This window comes from Rana temporaria, chromosome 5, assembly GCF_905171775.1.
Source record: "Rana temporaria chromosome 5, aRanTem1.1, whole genome shotgun sequence".
Taxonomy (NCBI): domain Eukaryota; kingdom Metazoa; phylum Chordata; class Amphibia; order Anura; family Ranidae; genus Rana; species Rana temporaria.
In genome coordinates this window covers 115,990,920-116,007,313 of record NC_053493.1, presented here as the reverse complement: position 1 = coordinate 116,007,313, position 16,394 = coordinate 115,990,920, and the positions used below count along the sequence as shown (strand labels likewise).

Here is a 16,394-nt window from a genome sequence, read left to right as displayed (position 1 = left end):
GAGGGAGAAAAAAGAGCATCCCTTGAAGTGGCTACCTCCTATATGTGCATATTTACACACACCGTACCCATGTATTAGATAGATATATTGTAACAATTAGTGCACTTTTTTTTTCTTTTTTTAATCCATTTTATAATGAAAAATATGTTAACATTTGACAACATTTTATATACATACTGTGTTATATTTCACCCACAATTAAAAGCATGATGCAACCGAGTAAACTTGGATGCTGCTGCCAGCCAGCTATGTTGCCCTCCCTGTGTCGGTACGTCATAGGAGGAGAGACACCGATCAGTTAAACAGCCCAAATTCCTCTTCTGGCACAATGAGCACAGACATTGGTCACTTGGTTCATCCTCCATTGAGAAAGTGTGTTGTATATTTTTTGGTGAGTACAGGGCGTTCTCTGACCGTACAAAGGTAGATTGTGGCATCATGGACCCCAGCTCTCCTCCTCTCCCCCTCCAATCTGAAAAGCCTTGTATGCATTGAAAAGAATGCAAGCCGTTTTCTTAATGGTGCTGAGCGAAAACAATTCTGATTACAGGTAACAAAGCTGGCCCAATGTAAATTTAAAAAAAAAAAATTGATTAATCTTGAAGTTCATCTTTACAGCAAAAATGACTACCATATATTTTAATGCTGAACTCCAGCCTTACCTTTTAGTGTTGCACAGACTCTCCAGTTGACTAAGAATATCTGTCATTATTTATTAAAGTATAGTTATTAAAACTTGATGTAATTGCTCATAAATTATTATGCAAAACTGTGTTGAAATGATTTATACAGTACATATAATACTTTTCTATAATACTTTCTTACAATTTAGGAGTACCGGTCAGAGAAATCCTTGGAAGAACTAAACAAACTGGTACCACCAGGATGTCACTGGTAGGGTTATCTTGTTTTTTTTTTTTTGGTCTTAAACTGTCCTATAAACTGGCTTTAAATCTCTGCTGTATGATTTTAGTGAATGTGTTGCCTTTTCTTAATCCTGATGGAAGCATGCTGTTGTATGACTATCCTAGTTAAGTGGTTGTAGCAAAGTGTTGAATACTTGAACATATAGATTCTTATTTTTTCCAGTATAAGAGAGGGAAGACTGGAGCACACCCTTGCCAGGGAATTGGTGCCTGGAGACACTGTCTGCTTGTCAGTTGGAGACCGGGTTCCTGCTGATCTGCGGCTATTTGAGGTATATTTTCTGTTTTGGGTTTGTGATGGGAAGATAATAGGATTGGTTTTTGGAGAGAAATTTGTACTATACCTACCCATTACACATAACATTTTTGAAGACATTCTGGGTTGATTTAACAACTCTTTCACTGTAATGTAAATGTATGCCATAACTGTATAGAATTGCAACTGAGCAGATTAATTATGAATGTTTTAGATGTTTAGATGGTTGGTCACGATTGGAGGAAAAGGGGTTCAGTATGTTGAACTTGTAGTGGTAGAGAATGTAGGAACCTCAGCTGCTGAATATTTCTTCTATACAATGTCAGCATGAATTCATTGCCAGCACCTTTTTAGGTACTATCTCTTACCTTTTTATTAACTTTGAGAATGCTTTGGGACCCCCATAATTCAGATGATGTCATCGGCGCATGCGCTCTGAAGAAACGGCCGCCCGTGCCATTTCTTCAGAAGCCTGTGCTGTGACTGGTGGCTCCCATGTGCGGGAATGACGTAACGTGGCTCCTGCCAGTCACACAGCCGGAGTCGGCAGACCCGGAAGGAAGACGGGTGAAGATAGATGAGGGCTTCCTTTGCAGGAAAGTGTCACATAATTTGCTAGTATGCCATGCGTACTAGCACATTATGCCTTTAAGAAAAAAGAAGAAGAAATAAAACACCCCAGGTTTACCTTCTCTTTAAAACACGCTGTGGCTTCTTGGGCCCCATTCACACAGGCATCCAGGGGGCAGTGAAAACGGAAGTTTGATCCCTGTTTTTACTGTCTGCTAATCGCCCACTAGCCGGGGACAGCATATTGCTCATGGTAGGCGGTACCGCACCCCATTCAAGTGAATAGGACCGTGCCAAAATCTCGTCTAATGCACATTTTGCAGCATGGTGCAGTGGAATTCACACCCCAAAAATACAGTTGTCCAGGAGGCAGCATATCACCTCTGATCAGCCTGCGCACCATATCTAAAAAAACATTCCACTGTGCATGGCTTTTTAGAACGGTCAAAAAACAGCCCCTTATTATTGGGAGTTGTGGAAGGGGGATTTTTCTCATGAAGTCAGGATGTGTATATTCATATTGGAGTATCTCATGCTTCAGGTATCTTCGGGCATTAGTGAAGATTATGAAAGGCATGTGCAGTTTGTGGGAACCTGGTTTGCGTTTTTAGTCTGCCAAATTAGATGGATCATTGTGAGGAAAGATTTACTCTACAGAAGAGCTCTTGTCTAAACAACACTTTTTAGTGGCAGAACTAATACGATTTCTTATTGCATACTGATAGCAGTTAGTTTGTGCCAAGTTCTGAATTTCGAGGAGCTGCTTATATGCAAATTAGTTAATCCTTTAAACCAGGCTCTATCCCCCTGCTTTAAGGGTACTTTCACACTGAGGCGCTTGGTGCGCTGGTGGTTAAGCTCCGCTATTTTTAGCGGCGTTTTACCATCGTGTTTGCCGTGATTTTCGGCCACTAGTGTGGAGATTTTAACCCCCGCTAGTGACTGAAAAAGGGTTAAACTCGCCCGCAAAACGCCCCTGCTGCGGCGGTTTGCAGGCGGTACGGCCACGCTGCCCCATTGATTTCAATGGGCAGGGGTGCTATAGGAGCGGTCTTTTTACCGCGCCTCAAAGATGTGGCTGGAAGGACTTTTTTTACCGTCCTGCCAGCAAAACGCACCAGTATGAAAGCCACTGGATAGAAAGGAGCGCCTCCTTCAGGGGGCATTGCAGGCGCTATTGTTAGCGCAATGGCGCCTGCAAATTGTTTAAAAGGATTTGAAGCCTTTACTGTGTTTTTTAAATTTCAGAATTATCTAGGCTACCACATTATGGGCAGCTTAGTGGTTTACACTTCCACCTAGCAGCACAGTCGGTTCTATAATTTTGCTCATAAAAACAGTGGGGGGTAGAAACAGAGGAACTCCAATAGTATAATATGTTAAAAACACTATTTAATTCCCATCTTCCTCAAATTATATTCACAAGCTTACAAATCTTTGTAGCCTTAATACTGTGTAAAGTCACTACAATGACTGGACAGGCATAGCCAGGCTGATGGACTCGCGTCTCACCCGACTGCTCATCAGTCACACCACCATCTACCTTCCGATAGAGCATATTGCGTCCCTTCCGGTTGCCATACTGTCGCAATTAATTATTCCTACTTTGTTCAGGAACTTTTTGCAATTCAGTTGTGTCATTGATCTATGTAAGTTAGCGCTGCTATTTTCTCTATCGCATAGGAGAGTGTATTTTGATTATATGGTGCTATTTTGAAAGTGGCAGCAGTCTAGATAAAGTTAAATTTGTAGTGTGTTTTTATAAAAATCTGTGGCGTAAAGGTAAAATTCTTGAGCATTGGGTGATGGTCCACAATCCATATTTATTTTTTATTTTTTTTTGCTTGTTGAAATCACTCACCAGCAGCTAGTTGCACAAACATTCACGTGCATCCCTAATGCACTTCCGTTGCGCAGATCAGGATACAGGCTGAGTGCTCGTGTGAATGAGGCCTAACCCGTAAGCGCAATCCTTTATCTTGAGGCCAACTGCTTAATACCCAAGTTCTTTTGTTGAAGCCATACAAAAGTACCTTCTGCCACAAAACTACTGCCTAGCAATTTTTTATGTACAATTATGTTCTGTTTAGGTGCCCTAAAAATTGTTTCATCAACTTTCCTATTTCACAAAATGATCCTTAAAAAATACAAACATGGACTTTAGTATAACTAAATGTTATAAGATCTCACCACTCCACTCAAATGTTGGCGATGTGGAAAAACTGGAACAAGACAAAGTTTGACATTCTTGCTAGTTGTGTAATACCCAAACGTACTGATGGTCATCTCCGTGTTTCGATGATTTGACTTGAATTTCTGTTCTATGCCTTTGGGCATTGTACCTTATTTAACACTGAGGCTTCAACCTATCGAATTTCGGTGCAATTTCACCTGCTATGTGTAGTTTCAAAATCAACTGAGCAGAAAATTGATACTGTGCAGTAGGTCAGACTTATTTATACAATCGTTTATTTGGAAAGTTTTTCAACGTGTAATTTCCGAACACTTGTGAAAGGCACAGAATGGGCAGTTCTCAAATTGCAATTCTTAAAGGCTGGAATGAGGCTTCTTGAAGGAGAGACTGGCAGCAGATACGGGAATGGATTTATATGACTTTTATAGAAACTTTAAAAAAAATGACTGACCTTGAAGGCTGAGTCTTATTTCTAAGCCAGGGCAGTGTATGACTAAAACGTAGGACATTTCCCTCCTAATAAAAGGTGAATAAAGGCTTTAGACAATAAAATAATGCAATTTTACAAAAATTATACTGTATTTTTATATAGGTATAATCCAAGAGATAAGGTGGGACTCGCAGGGCTTGAACGGTGAAGTGTGATTAAGGTTTATTTTGACCAGGCGCAGGCTATTCTCCCTTCAGTCCTAAGGAAGATGAGCTTATGTCTCATCAAAATAAACCTTATCACAGAAAGTTCGACTTTCAAGCTCTGTAAGTCCCACCTTTATCTTTTAGATTATACATGGAGAGTTGTCGTCAAGTGGAGAAAATATGTCAGAACAGTGATATTACCAAGAACTGGACGAAAGGAGCTGCAGGAATAACTGACAAGTGCTGGCTGTGTGGTACCTGTGACAACAATCTCAGTATTCTTCATATGTCTGAGGTGATCTGAAGAGGGCTGAGTAAACAGGAGATGCCATCGCAATCTGACAGATTTGAAGTGCTTTTGCAAAGAAGAGTGGGCAAATATTGCCAAGCCAAGATGTGCCATGCTGATAGAATTATACCCAAAAACACTGCCAAGAGTGCTAAGAAAATCAAAAGATGCTTCAACAAAGTATTTGTTTAACGGTGTGCATACTTATGCAACCATATTATCAAATGATTTATTTTTATTTTTACTGGTCTCCACCTAAAAGATTTCAGTTTGTTGTTCAACTGAGTTGTACAGTTTATAGGTCACATTGAAGAGGAACTGCAGTCTGCTCACATAATTTGTAATAAAAACATCTTTGCCATTCTGAAGCTTCGCTCCAACCACTTTGCATATCATTTTGTGTACTGTGATTCTGTACTTGCCAAATATGCTACATAATTCTCCCTCCACTGAGTCTGGCTGCAGCCATTTTAACTGTGAAGCTGCTGCCTGTTCACTTCATGGATTCACACAGAGGCACACCTCCAGCTCTGCAGCCCTGGAAAAAGCTCTAAAATTATTTTTCTTTGTCTCGTGTGTTTTTTTTTTTTTTTTTTTTACATCAGACACCTGACAATTTTTAACAGGAGTGTAGACTTTTTATATCATCTATCTAGTGAAATTGTCTAGTCACTTGTATAATAACAAAACAATTTGTTACATGTTACGCCTTTATTTGGGGTGTAACATGGTGAAAATTGATTGTGAGTGCAGTACTTTTCAAGCACCTGTAAATACTGTATTTATCGGTGAATAACATGTATCTTCATTTTAATAGGGAAGTTTCAGGAAAATTTTTTTTTTTTTTTTAAATAAACAACTTTGAATTAAAATAAGGGTCAGTGCCCATCAATGCAGCCTGATTAGTACCCATCTGCAGCCTCCCCATCTCTCATTAATGCAGCTTGATCAATGCCCATTTGCAGCCCATCTCCCATCAATGCAACCTGATTAATCCCCCCCCACGATCAATGCCCATCTGCAGCCTCAATGCAGCCTAATCAATGCCCACCTGCAGCCCATCTCTCATCAATGCAACCTGATTAATCCCACCACCCCCCCGATCAATGCCCATCTGCAGCCTCAATGCAGCCTGATCAATGCCCATCTCTCATCAACGCAGCCTGAACAGTGCAGGAAATCACGGAGCCGTCATCTCCCGTTTTACACATCTTTGTCGGCAGGCGCGCGCACACACACACAGTCCCGCCTCTGCCATCGGCATTGGACGAGCTCCTGTGATGGACAAAACACTGGTCCAGTGGCGGAGGCGAGACTGTGTGTGAAGTGAGAGCCAAGTAAACAGGAGATGACGGCTCGGTAAATTCTGGCGGCGCTCGCCCCCCTCCGAGGCACACTATTGGCGTATAACATGCCCCGGTGATTTGCCCCCCCCTATTTTAAGGGGGGAAATGTGTGTTATATGCTGATAAATGCTATTTTTTATTTTTTTCCTGCAAAAACGTACATTCTTCCTTTTTTTTTTTTTTTTTTTTTTTAAAGGTGAACCTATGCTTTAATGCTCACACACATTACTTAACCACTTGCCGCCCACCATATAGCAGAATGACGGCAGCAAAGTGGTTGTGATATCCTGACCGGACGTCATGTGACGTGATCAGGATATTGCAGCTGGCGCACGCCGAGGCACAGCAATGGGAGGTGCTGTGTGTCTGACATACAGTAACTCTGATCGTGGTATGAAGCCTCTAACAGATCTCTGACTGGGCCACTCCAGAAGGCGTATTTTCTTCTGTTTAAGCCATTCTGTTGTTGATTTACTTCTATGCTTTGGGTCGTTGTCCTGTTGCAACACCCATCTTCTGTTGAGCTTCAGCTGGTGGAGAGATGGCCTTGAGTTCTCCTGCAAAATGTCTTGATAAACTTGGGAATTTGTTTTTCCTTCGATGATAGCAATCCGTCCAGGCCCTGACGCAGCAAAGCAGCCCCAAACCATGATGCCCCCACCACCATACTTCACAGTTGGGATGAGGTTTTGATGTTGGTGTGCTGTGCCTCCTTTTTCTCTACACAGTGTTGTGTGTTTCTTCCAAACAACTCAACTTTGGTTTCATCTGTCCACAGAATATTTTGCCAGTACTGCTGTGGAACATCCAGGTGCTCTTGTGCAAACTGTAAACGTGCAGCAATGTTTTTTTTGGAAAGCAGTGGTATCCTCCCATGAAATCCATTCTTGTTTAATGTTTTACGTATCGTAGATTCGCTAACAGGGATGTTGGCATATGCCAGAAACTTTTGTAAGTCTTTAGCTGACACTCTAGGATTCTTCTTCCTCATTGAGCAGTCTGGGCTGTGCTCTTGCAGTCATCTTTACAGGACGGCCACTCCTAGAAAGAGTAGCAGCAGTGCTGAACTTTCTCCATCGATAGACAATTTGTCTTACTGTGGACTGATGTACAGCAAGGCTTTTGGAGATACTTTTATAACCCTTTCCAGTTTTATGCAAGTCAACAATTCTTAATTGTAGGTCTTCAGAGAGCTCTTTTGTGCGAGGCATCATTCACATCAGGCAATGCTTCTTGTGAAAAGCAAACCCAGAACTGGTGTGTGGTTTTTTTTTTTTTTTTTATAGGGCAGGACAGCTGTAACCAACACCTCCAATCTCATCTCATTGATTGGACTCCAGTTGGCTGACACCTCACTCCAATTAGCGCTTGGAGATGTCATTAGTATAGGGCAGGGATATGCAATTAGCGGACCTCCAGCTGTTGCCAAACTACAAGTCCCATGAGGCATAGCGAGACTCTGACAGCATCAAGCATGACACCCAGAGGCAGAGGCATGATGGGAATTGTAGTTTGGCAACATCTGGAGGTCCGCTAATTGCATATCCCTGGTATAGGGGTTCACATACTTTTTCCACCTGCACTGTGACTGTTTACATGGTGTGTTCAATAAAAACATAACGTTTAATTATGTGTGTGTTGTTAGATTAAGCAGACTGTGATTGTCTATTGTTGTGACTCTGATGAAGATCAGATCACATTTTATGACCAATTTATGCAGAAATCCATATAATTCCAAAAGGGTTCACATACTTTTTATTGCAACTGTGTGTTGGGTTGTGAAATTATTCTGCAAGACAATCATTCAGGAGTTGGCTTGTCTAATTCAGTGGTTCTCAACCTTCTAGTGCCGTGACCCCTTAATAAAATTTCCCAAGTTGTGGGGACCCCTAATGGTAAAATGTATTTTCGTAGCGTGGGTAGTCTGCACCCAGGGCAAGACAAGTAGTTTGTGCCCCTAACCCACGGACATTTAGCGCTCCCTGAGTCTCTTCCATTCGTACAGTATTAAATCCCCTTATGGTACATTTTAGAATATACCACACTTTCTTTGTTCTCCTTTATTTTCCTTTTATCTCGCTCTATCCTCATTTCTTCCCATCCCTCTCTCTAGCCAACCTTTTTGTTCTTTCTCTTATTCTTTCTCTCCCTTTCTTTCTTCCTCCCCCTCTTTTTCGCTCCCTTCCATGTATTTCCCTTTTACTCCTTCTCTTACTCTTTGGTGGAGGGAATGGAATGAGTGGCAGGGGAGTTCTGATCAGCCAACTTAGGTGCTCTTGATCAAGGTCATTTGCTGATCTGAGAACTGTAGTGGGGTCTTTTAATGGCAAATATAATCACAGATATTGTTACTCACTGTGTCTCCAGCTCTGTTGCGTGTCGCAGCAGTGACACCTATGCCTAAATCAGGAGATTGGGTCTCCTCCAGCCCCTCCCACTTCACATTCCTCACCAGTCAGATGACCTCTAGTCTCTGCTCCCCAGCCATGCTGTGAACTGAGTGGGCAGTCACAAAAAGGCTGGGAGAGCACTGCGGCCTTCGGGAACAGCCCAGGATTCGGTGACCCCTGAAAAATCGTCATTTGACCCCCAGGTTGAGAACCACTGGTCTAATTGCTGTCCTCTGTCTATGGCTACCTTTTAGCCAGGATTTTCATTAAGAGATGCATTTTTTACATGTTTGAAAATGTACCAGTTCTTTATCTAAATGAAAATTTGTTGTTTTGATCCATGTTTCCTGCTTGTTTACCCTGGACACTCCTAGAACTTGATTATAGTTGAGAAATGAACATTGGATAGTTAAGTTACAGAGCAGGAATGTTCTGTATGTACAAATTCCTTCTCCTGTGACTCTTCATAGCTGATCAGAATGCATACAGAGTAAGTGCATCTAGCCCGTTGCTTTCAGATACATCAAATTGTCAAGTACGAGAAGCCCAGGGGACACCAGAAGAAAATAAATTTGTCTGCCAACTAAAGAAGCAAAATTGCTTTTATTAACTGGTGAACTGCTGAGGAGCAGTGGATTCCCATCATGCTGGGCTTTGTATATTATGCAGCTAGCTGAACAAGCAGTTAGTACCGTATTGTTATTAAATTATAACTTGAAAGTTTAAGTTTGAAAACCAGGGTCTCTATAGATATAAAAATATAGTTAAGACTTTATAGATTCTTCTTGGGTGTGTGTGTGTGTGTGTGTGTGTGTGTGTTTTTTTGATAGAGATATATATATATATATATATATATATATATATATATATATATATATATATATATATATATATATATCTCTATCGTCAACATTTTGTGTAAAGGGAGACAGTACAATTACAATACAGAAGGAATAGGTGGGCCCTGCTTATGAAGCTTACACTATTGTTGCATGTTGATGCACTTCTGCTTGTCACAAAACTCTGGATTCCCAGCAGGTTGAAAAAGAATAAAAAATCAAACCATGGTACCAACACAAGCAATGTTGGTGCGCCAATATCTGCTGCTGTTCTATTGAATTCTGACAGCGAGGAGGCTCTCCCACGCCCGCCAGAATTGACAGATCAGCGCACTCAGCCCTTCGCTGCAAGGGCTGAACGGATGCTGGTTTTCCCACATTACCCGTCCACAAAAGCCAGTTGTTGGATCGGCTTCTGTTGGCTAGACAGCTGTGCATACTGTCCAAAGGTCTGCTTGTTCGTGCAAAACTAGACTGTTTTTGGACTGTGTGCACCCAGCCTTAAGGTTCGAAAGATTTTTCTTTCGAAAATGGTATCAAAGAATTTTCGTGCAAATTTCGCTCCGTTTAGTGGGCTGCAGCAACAGCCGTTTTTTTTCCATGCGGCAAACAAATTTGAGAAATCCGACATGTTGGAAATTTTTTAAAAAAAACAACGATTTTCTGATCAATGATGGGAGAATCGTGTGAGAAATCGTGTAATAGAAAAAAAAATGTGCATGTGCAAGAAACGAATATTCCCAGCAACATGAAGGTTTTGTCGGCCGAATTTCGAAAATCAATGGTGGCATCACAAAAAAAAAAACTTTCTGATTTTGAAAAAAATAAAATTTGTTCGAAATTCGACCGTGTGTGGCCTGCTTTACCCTAGACAAGCTGCTGAATACACAGTTGAAATTCATGTAATAAAACTGTTCTCTGCTTAAAAGCTTTGATTGGCGTAATCCAGGCATTGTTCACCTTGCTTGTAACAGATGAAACCTTTATTATTTACTTTGATGAATAACAAAGAAACAGCAGCACACTGATGAGGTCATCTCTCTGCTCAATCTGTTCTCATCTCTTGACTTAGTAAATGTACAGTGCAACAGAACTTGACTGGCTACTGGTGCTGCCCCTCTCCTGATCTTTTCCCTGTAGAGAATATTGGAGGAGACTTAAATCCATATAAATTGGGTGATTTGCCAGTTGCATTTAAAAATACATGTACACTAAAATATTTGCAATTACGCACTAATAATAATTTTGAAATTTATAGTTGCATTTTATTTAAAGCATGCCTGTACTTTGGTTTTCGGTGCTGAATGTGTTCCTGCACAGATTTATCAATGCTTTAATTTTTGTTTTACCAGGCAATGGATCTGTCTGTGGATGAGTCCAGTTTAACAGGCGAAACTTCTCCGTCTTCTAAATCTACCACCCCACAATCAGCAGCTACTAATGGGGATTTAACATCCAGAGGCAACATCGCCTTTATGGGAACTTTGGTTAGATATGGCAAAGCAAAGGTGAGAGTGTTTATGTATATTTGTGTCAGTAATGTGGCTTGATACCTAGTACACGCAATAAGAAAATTGAATGGAAAAGTTCCAGCAGGCAGGGGATCCCCACACAAGCTGTCGCAATTTGAAACGGCACAGCCATGCGGGCCTCAACCAAACGGCCGCGCCATTCATTCAGTTTCCTGTGATTAAATGGACTACAAGTGACTGGTGGCCTGTGGTTCTCATTGAACTATATGAAGGCGCTGGTGAGTGTTCTCATAGTTTATTGATCTTCCTGCTCTCAAATAACTGCCTTCCTGTATCAGAGGTACAGGTAGCCTGAGGAGCCTGACATTGCACCTGCGGTCTGACGGGTTCAATGCTCATCAGGCTCCTTAGAAAAAGTTAATAAATGCACTTTTTTATTTTTTTACTTGCACAAAAGTAGATTTATTTTTTTAAAAGGTGAACTTGGTATTTCAATCGGAAACCGAAATTATGGTTTCTGTGATGTCTTTTATCTATTACAAAGGCAGTTAAGTCTCTAAAGTTGACCATACGCTCTGAATCCTGACTGATTCCTGATGAGCTGCCCAATATTTGCTCAGTGGGTGGTGCCGCTGTCCCCGCTCCTTTTGAAGAGCCATGCTGGAAAGTTTTCTGCCGAACAGCTGCTGCATCCAGTCAGTTTCACCTGCTATGGGGGTGTTTTGATGGCTGTCAGGATCAGCTGTCAAAACACAATGGCCCAGCAGGTGATTCATTCATCTGTTCTGTATAGAGCTTGCAAGTTGACTGAAAAATATATATCGGTGTATGGGCAGAAAAATGTTTCCAAAGGATAACATTCCAAATGGCAAAAAAGAACTTGGCCCGAAACAAGCATGTTCTATTCTTTTTGGACCTATGTATGAACAAGGTCTTCTTCAATTACAGGGGGAACCTATACACAGAAAACTACAAGCTGACAGCCAGACGGTTTTCTTTTTTTATTGTGCTGCTAGCGTGGGAAAAGGGGGTGTGGGGAAGAGATATCTCTGCTAGCTGTCAGATCAGGGAGGCAGTCCATTCGTAACCTGTTTACAACCTGAATATGGGTGTAGCATTTTACAAAAGGTGAAATTAACTTTTTAACGCCTGTTTTAACAAGATGCATATATAACTGTAATTCTTCAGATAACACATTCTGTATGTGCACGACATTGTGACTGTTGCCCATACAGGTTGAAAAGAAAATTCCATATATTATAGCCAAAAAAAGCAGATTGAATAGGTACTATCTCAGTGAAATATCCATTAAGTGAAAGGAAATGCTGTACATGGTTACAACTGAAGCTTATTTTATGTGGCATATTTAATAAAGCTGCAACTACACCAAGTTGTTTTACAATGTCTTAGGTGCTGGAACAAGTATTCATATTATAATGTTCATGTGCTAGTTTTTGGTTTGTAATGTAAATGTTGAAACCAGGAACAGCCAGTCAGCTAGCATTTTCAGGTAGTCAGAAATGGCACTCTCCATATTTCTGTGTATATGTGTGTGTGTGTGTGTGTGTGTGTGTGTGTATGTATATGTATATGTATATATATATATATATATAATATAATATACACACAGGCATACCCCACGTTTAAGTACACAATGAGACCAGAGCATGTATGTAAAACGAAAATGTACTTAAAGTGAAACAATACATTTCTTCACTTCTAGGGTGTAGTGGGGGTGTCAGGAGCTGTAGTTGAGGTCTCAGGGGCTGTAGTGGAGGTGTCAGGGGAACACTGGAACAGGACGGGCTATACTCTCTGAGCTTCAGCTCCTTCTACTGCGACTGCAAAATGTCTGTACAGTACTTGTAAGGCACTTTACATACACTCGCGAGTAAGGACATACCTGCGAGTGTATGTAAAGTGAGTGGGGTATGCCTGTGTGTATGTGTGTAATATATATATATATATATATATATATATATATATATATATATATATATATATATATATATATATATATATATATATATAATCGATCTATCATTTGTGCATCTAACCCACTGCGTCTGTTTTTGCTTGGCTTGGTGCAGGGAATAGTCATTGGCACTGGAGAAAACTCTGAATTTGGGGAGGTCTTTAAGATGATGCAAGCAGAAGAGGTGAGTTATGCCTATGAACGGTTTAATATTAACAGGTAACTGACATTTGAAATGCATCCTGCCTCCCATATGATTCCCCTCTCTTATAGTAATGTTAAGCTTTAGATGCAGAATTGCCCTGTTCAGGCTGCCATGGCCACACAATTTTTGGAATATCACGGATTCTGCAGTCTGTGAAATATGGTACATTTAAAGTAAAAAAAAAAAAAAAAAAAAAAATTATAATTAAAATAACGAACCTGTTACTCACCTGCTCTGTGCAATGGTATTGCACAAAACAGCCCTGATCGTCCTCTTCTTGGGTCCCCACCGACAATCTTGGCCTATGACCTGCATCATAACTATTTATCTTATGTTGGTTACATTGTACAAAGAACACATCCAGATTGTAGTTCTAATTGTATGGCCTACCCTTTTGATGTACAAAATAGGTGGGCGCCTAAACTCAAAGATTCTCATTAAAAAACCTGGACCCTGATTATTTACTTCACTGCTATACCTCATCCAATCAGAGAAAGCTTTGCATTTATTCAAGAAATGCAAAACATTCTCTGAACAGTGCCAAGTGGCTGACCTCCTGTGTTCAGTAAGCGGCAGCGAAACCGAAGAAGCTCCTATTGGTGTGCGTTTGTCAGATGTACATTTTCCACCTCAGATTTCGGTCAGATTGAAGACCATGTCCATTCAGAGAAGCGTGGCTCGAGAGCTAGTCTGTTCGAGTGCCCCCATAGCAAGAGGCTTGCTATTGGGGGCACTCGGCAGGGACAAGGAGCCAGGGCTGCTGGCGGGGGATCCAAAGATGATAAAAAAGGACCCAAAAGAACAGGATAATTAAAAAGAGAAAAAAAAACACATTTTTAGAATCCTTTTAAACTTTATATTGTCCTTTTTTATAGAACTTTTGCTTTGCCAGTGAGGGTTAGTCATTGCATTCAGTAATTGTGCGCTCTGTGCAGCAATATGCCAGTCATATTAGCAAACAGTAAGACATTTGTTGCCTATGTGAACCATGTGGGTAGCCCCACATTTCCTGTTTCTGCTTTGCCAGATGGCCAATTAGAAAAACACACAAGGGCCATTTTTACGTCGCGTTTATACATCAGTTTGTTGATTCATAATGGAGATAACATTTTCTTTCTCTAGGCACCGAAGACTCCGCTGCAGAAGAGCATGGATATTTTAGGAAAGCAGCTCTCCTTGTATTCTTTTGGTATAATAGGTGAGTATATATTCTGTGGAGCCTCATGCCTCCCTCCCTAGCAGTGTGGAGTGTTTATCATCTGTGGTTCACAGTCATTGTCAGTCAATTATCACAGCAGAAAATAATATCTTGTTTTCAGGGCGTCGGGAGGTATTTTTGGCTCAGTCGTCTTGGCTGCTTTCCATTTTCCTGTACAGAACATCAAACCTTATTATGAATTAAAGCACGGCATCTCTCTTAGAGAGATAGCACATTTATTCTAATGCCACTCATCTTTATCTTCATTTGTTCATAAGATGTATTTCTCATGGTTAGTTATAAATTCAACACCACCTGCTACATTTCCAGAGATTATCATTCTTCTATGGTGTTTTTTTTTTTTTTTAGGTGTTATAATGCTGGTAGGATGGCTGCAAGGGAAGCATATCCTCGATATGTTCACTATTGGAGTAAGGTAAGGGACTTGCATATCTGCACCAACAATTCCTTTGTAGACAGGAAAAAATCTCTAAATTAAACCTGTCACAAGCCCTAGCATATAATTAAAATGCATAAACAATTGTTACCTTCGGTAAAACCAGATGTCGTCTGAATCATCAGTTGATATTGACATCTCAAATCTTCCTCTTGAATATATTGACCTTTTCACTTGCCAATTTCACCGAATGTAACCTCTGTTTAATGTTCTCTTTTATCATATACTGTTCGATTTTTCCCTCAATTGTAAACCGTTTGCTTTAACCACTTGACAACCGGCCCTATTTTGGCACTTCTCTCCATGTAAAAATCAAATGTTTTTTGCTAGAAAATTAATCGGAACCCCCAAACATTATATATTTGTTTTTAGCAGACACCATAGGGAATAAAATGGCGGTCATTGCAACTTTTTTTTTTCTTGCACGGTATTTGCGCAATAATTTTTCAAAAGCCTCATGAATTAAAAAATAAACCAGTAAAGTCAGCCCAATTTTGTTGTATAATAACGTGAAAGATGATGTTGCGGAGTAAATAGATACCTAACATGTCACGCTTTAAAATTGCGCACACTCATGGAATGGCGCCAAACTTCGGTACTTAAAAAATCTCCATAGGCGACGCTTGAATTTTTTTTACAGGTTACTATTTTCGAGTTACAGAGGAGGTCTAGTGCTAGAACTGTTGCACACCCACGCGACGATACCTCACATGTGGGGTTTGAACGGCGTGTAAATATGTGGGCAGGACTTGCATGCGTGTTTGCTTCTGCGCGCGAGATAACGGGGACGGGGGTGTTTAATAAAAAATAAAAATTTATTTTTATTTTACTTCATTTTTTTATTTTTACACTTTTATTCCTATTACAAGGAATGTAAACATCCCTTGTAATAGAAATGTGTGTGACAGGTCCTCTTTATGGAGAGATGTGGGGTCAATAAGACCCCACATCTCTCTTCCAGGCTTACAAGCATGAAATCGGTGAAAAAAAAATTCACCGATCAAATGCCGACGGCCGCAATTGCGGCTTTGTTTACTTGCGGGTACCAGGCGTGACATCATAACGTCGCGCCCGGGCCTCCGACGGTCATAGAGATGACTGGTGAGCATCTTGTCACCAGTCATCTCTATGCTTCCCAGGCAGCACCGGTCGATTCGCTCTCCGGGCTCCCCATGGCACTGGAGAGCCCGGGGAAGCACAGGATGGCGGCGGGGAGGGTGGGTGAACGTCCCCTCCCGCTGCATACAAGAACGATCAAGCGGCGGAACTGCCGCTTTGATCGTTCTTATTCTTGCACAGAGTCGGCGGCTGAAGACGATGATATCTGAATGATGCCTGTAGTTGCAGGCATCATTCAGATATCACCGCACAAAGCCGAGGACGTTAAAAGACGGCCTCCCGTTGTAAAGTGGTTAAACTAAAATGCATTGTTCATTCAAAAAAAAAAATCTCCATCAAAAAAAAAAAAATAACAAACATGACATACTCGCCTGCTCTGTGCCATGTTTTTGCACAGAGCAGCCCTGATACTCCTCTTCTCGGGTCCCCCACCAGCACTCTTGGCCCCTCCCTTCTGCCAAGTGCCCCCAGAGCGAGCAGCTTGGAATTGGAGCACCCAAGCAGGCTTGCTCCTGTGCTGTT

General features: G+C 41.0%; 1 protein-coding gene across 4 annotated transcripts in view; it reads left to right on the top strand.

Annotated features, from left to right (window-relative positions):
• The window catches only part of ATP2C1 (ATPase secretory pathway Ca2+ transporting 1), a 144,840-nt gene that overhangs the window by 71,670 nt on the left and 56,776 nt on the right, over nt 1-16,394 (top strand). For all 4 annotated transcript variants that reach the window (XM_040353044.1, XM_040353046.1, XM_040353043.1 and 1 more), the window contains 6 exons: nt 833-894; nt 1,090-1,198; nt 10,799-10,954; nt 13,009-13,077; nt 14,221-14,296; nt 14,666-14,732. In XM_040353044.1, the coding sequence (XP_040208978.1) occupies nt 833-894; nt 1,090-1,198; nt 10,799-10,954; nt 13,009-13,077; nt 14,221-14,296; nt 14,666-14,732 (539 nt within the window). The remainder of the gene's footprint in view (nt 1-832; nt 895-1,089; nt 1,199-10,798; nt 10,955-13,008; nt 13,078-14,220; nt 14,297-14,665; nt 14,733-16,394) is intronic.